At 50.3% G+C, this 1,000-nt stretch overlaps 1 protein-coding gene across 1 annotated transcript; it reads left to right on the top strand.

The window, feature by feature from the left end:
* Positions 1 to 109: 109 nt before the first annotated feature.
* LOC121308063 (small conductance calcium-activated potassium channel protein 3-like) lies at positions 110 to 981 on the top strand (the record flags this gene model as incomplete). The annotated part of the gene is made up of 1 exon (XM_041240367.1): positions 110 to 981. A coding segment is annotated over one exon (285 nt), but the record flags the coding sequence as incomplete, so codon positions are not given.
* Between the last annotated feature and the right edge of the window lie 19 nt (positions 982 to 1,000).

Raw genomic sequence — 1,000 nt, forward strand, 5'->3', positions numbered from 1 at the left:
CCTCTCTCTCTCTCTCTCTCTCTCTCTCCCCTCTCTCTCTCTCTCTCTCTCTCTCCCTCTCTCTCTCTCTCTCTCTCTCTCTCTCTCTCTCCCTCTCTCACCCCTCTCGCTCCTCTCCTCTCAGATGCAGAGTGTCATGTATGATCTGATCTCGGAGCTGCACGAGCGCAGTGAGGACCTGGAGAAGCAGATGGAGGGTCTGGAGCACAAGCTGGAGCAGCTGGGCTGTGGTTTCAGCTCCCTGCCAGGTCTCCTCGCCGAGTCCATGAGGCTGCAGCAAGCAGAGATCCTGAGAGCCATCGAGGAGAACAGAACCACGGGGGCCCTCTCCTCGCTCTCCGACAGCACCCTGGCCTCAAACCCAACTCCCCGCACCACCTCCAGCAGCTGCTAGCCTCCGGGGGGCAGCGTCGAGCCACACAGAGACTCGCGCCGAGGCTTCTCCAACTGGTCTTGCAGGGGCTTGACGCCAGGAGGTTCAAATCCCAGCTCAGTGGATAAAGAGAGTCTGGAAAATGACTCATTTCATCAATTAAAATAATTACACTAATGATGCGATCCCGCTGGATATCGTGGGTGGATTGGAGAGGGGCGCAGGCAAGGGGAGGGGGGGGTCCTTTCTTTTTTAAATGACAATGGACTATAACCCCCCCACACACACACTGACTCTTTAGACTCCAGTGGGCGTCTCTGAGGGGAAGGTGCAGGGTTATTTCTGTTACTTATTTCAATGTCACATCTTCCCCCTGCGACCGACGACGTGAAATTTAAAAACTTTTTTTTTTTCTTCGAAAGAAAAGGGCAAAGAAAATGTTCGCAAATCTCCTTCTACAAACAGCCAAGAAACACAATCGAAAGGAGCAGATCCTGGAGAAACACAGTCAGCTGGGCGCCATGTGTCTGTTAGGATAATAATAATCATCATCGTAATAAAAACGAAAGAGGAGGGGTTTTTAACTGTGTAAAAAAAAGATATATATATATATATATATATATATAT

Source organism: Polyodon spathula, unplaced genomic scaffold (genome assembly GCF_017654505.1).
Source record: "Polyodon spathula isolate WHYD16114869_AA unplaced genomic scaffold, ASM1765450v1 scaffolds_143, whole genome shotgun sequence".
NCBI classification, from domain to species: Eukaryota; Metazoa; Chordata; class Actinopteri; order Acipenseriformes; family Polyodontidae; genus Polyodon; species Polyodon spathula.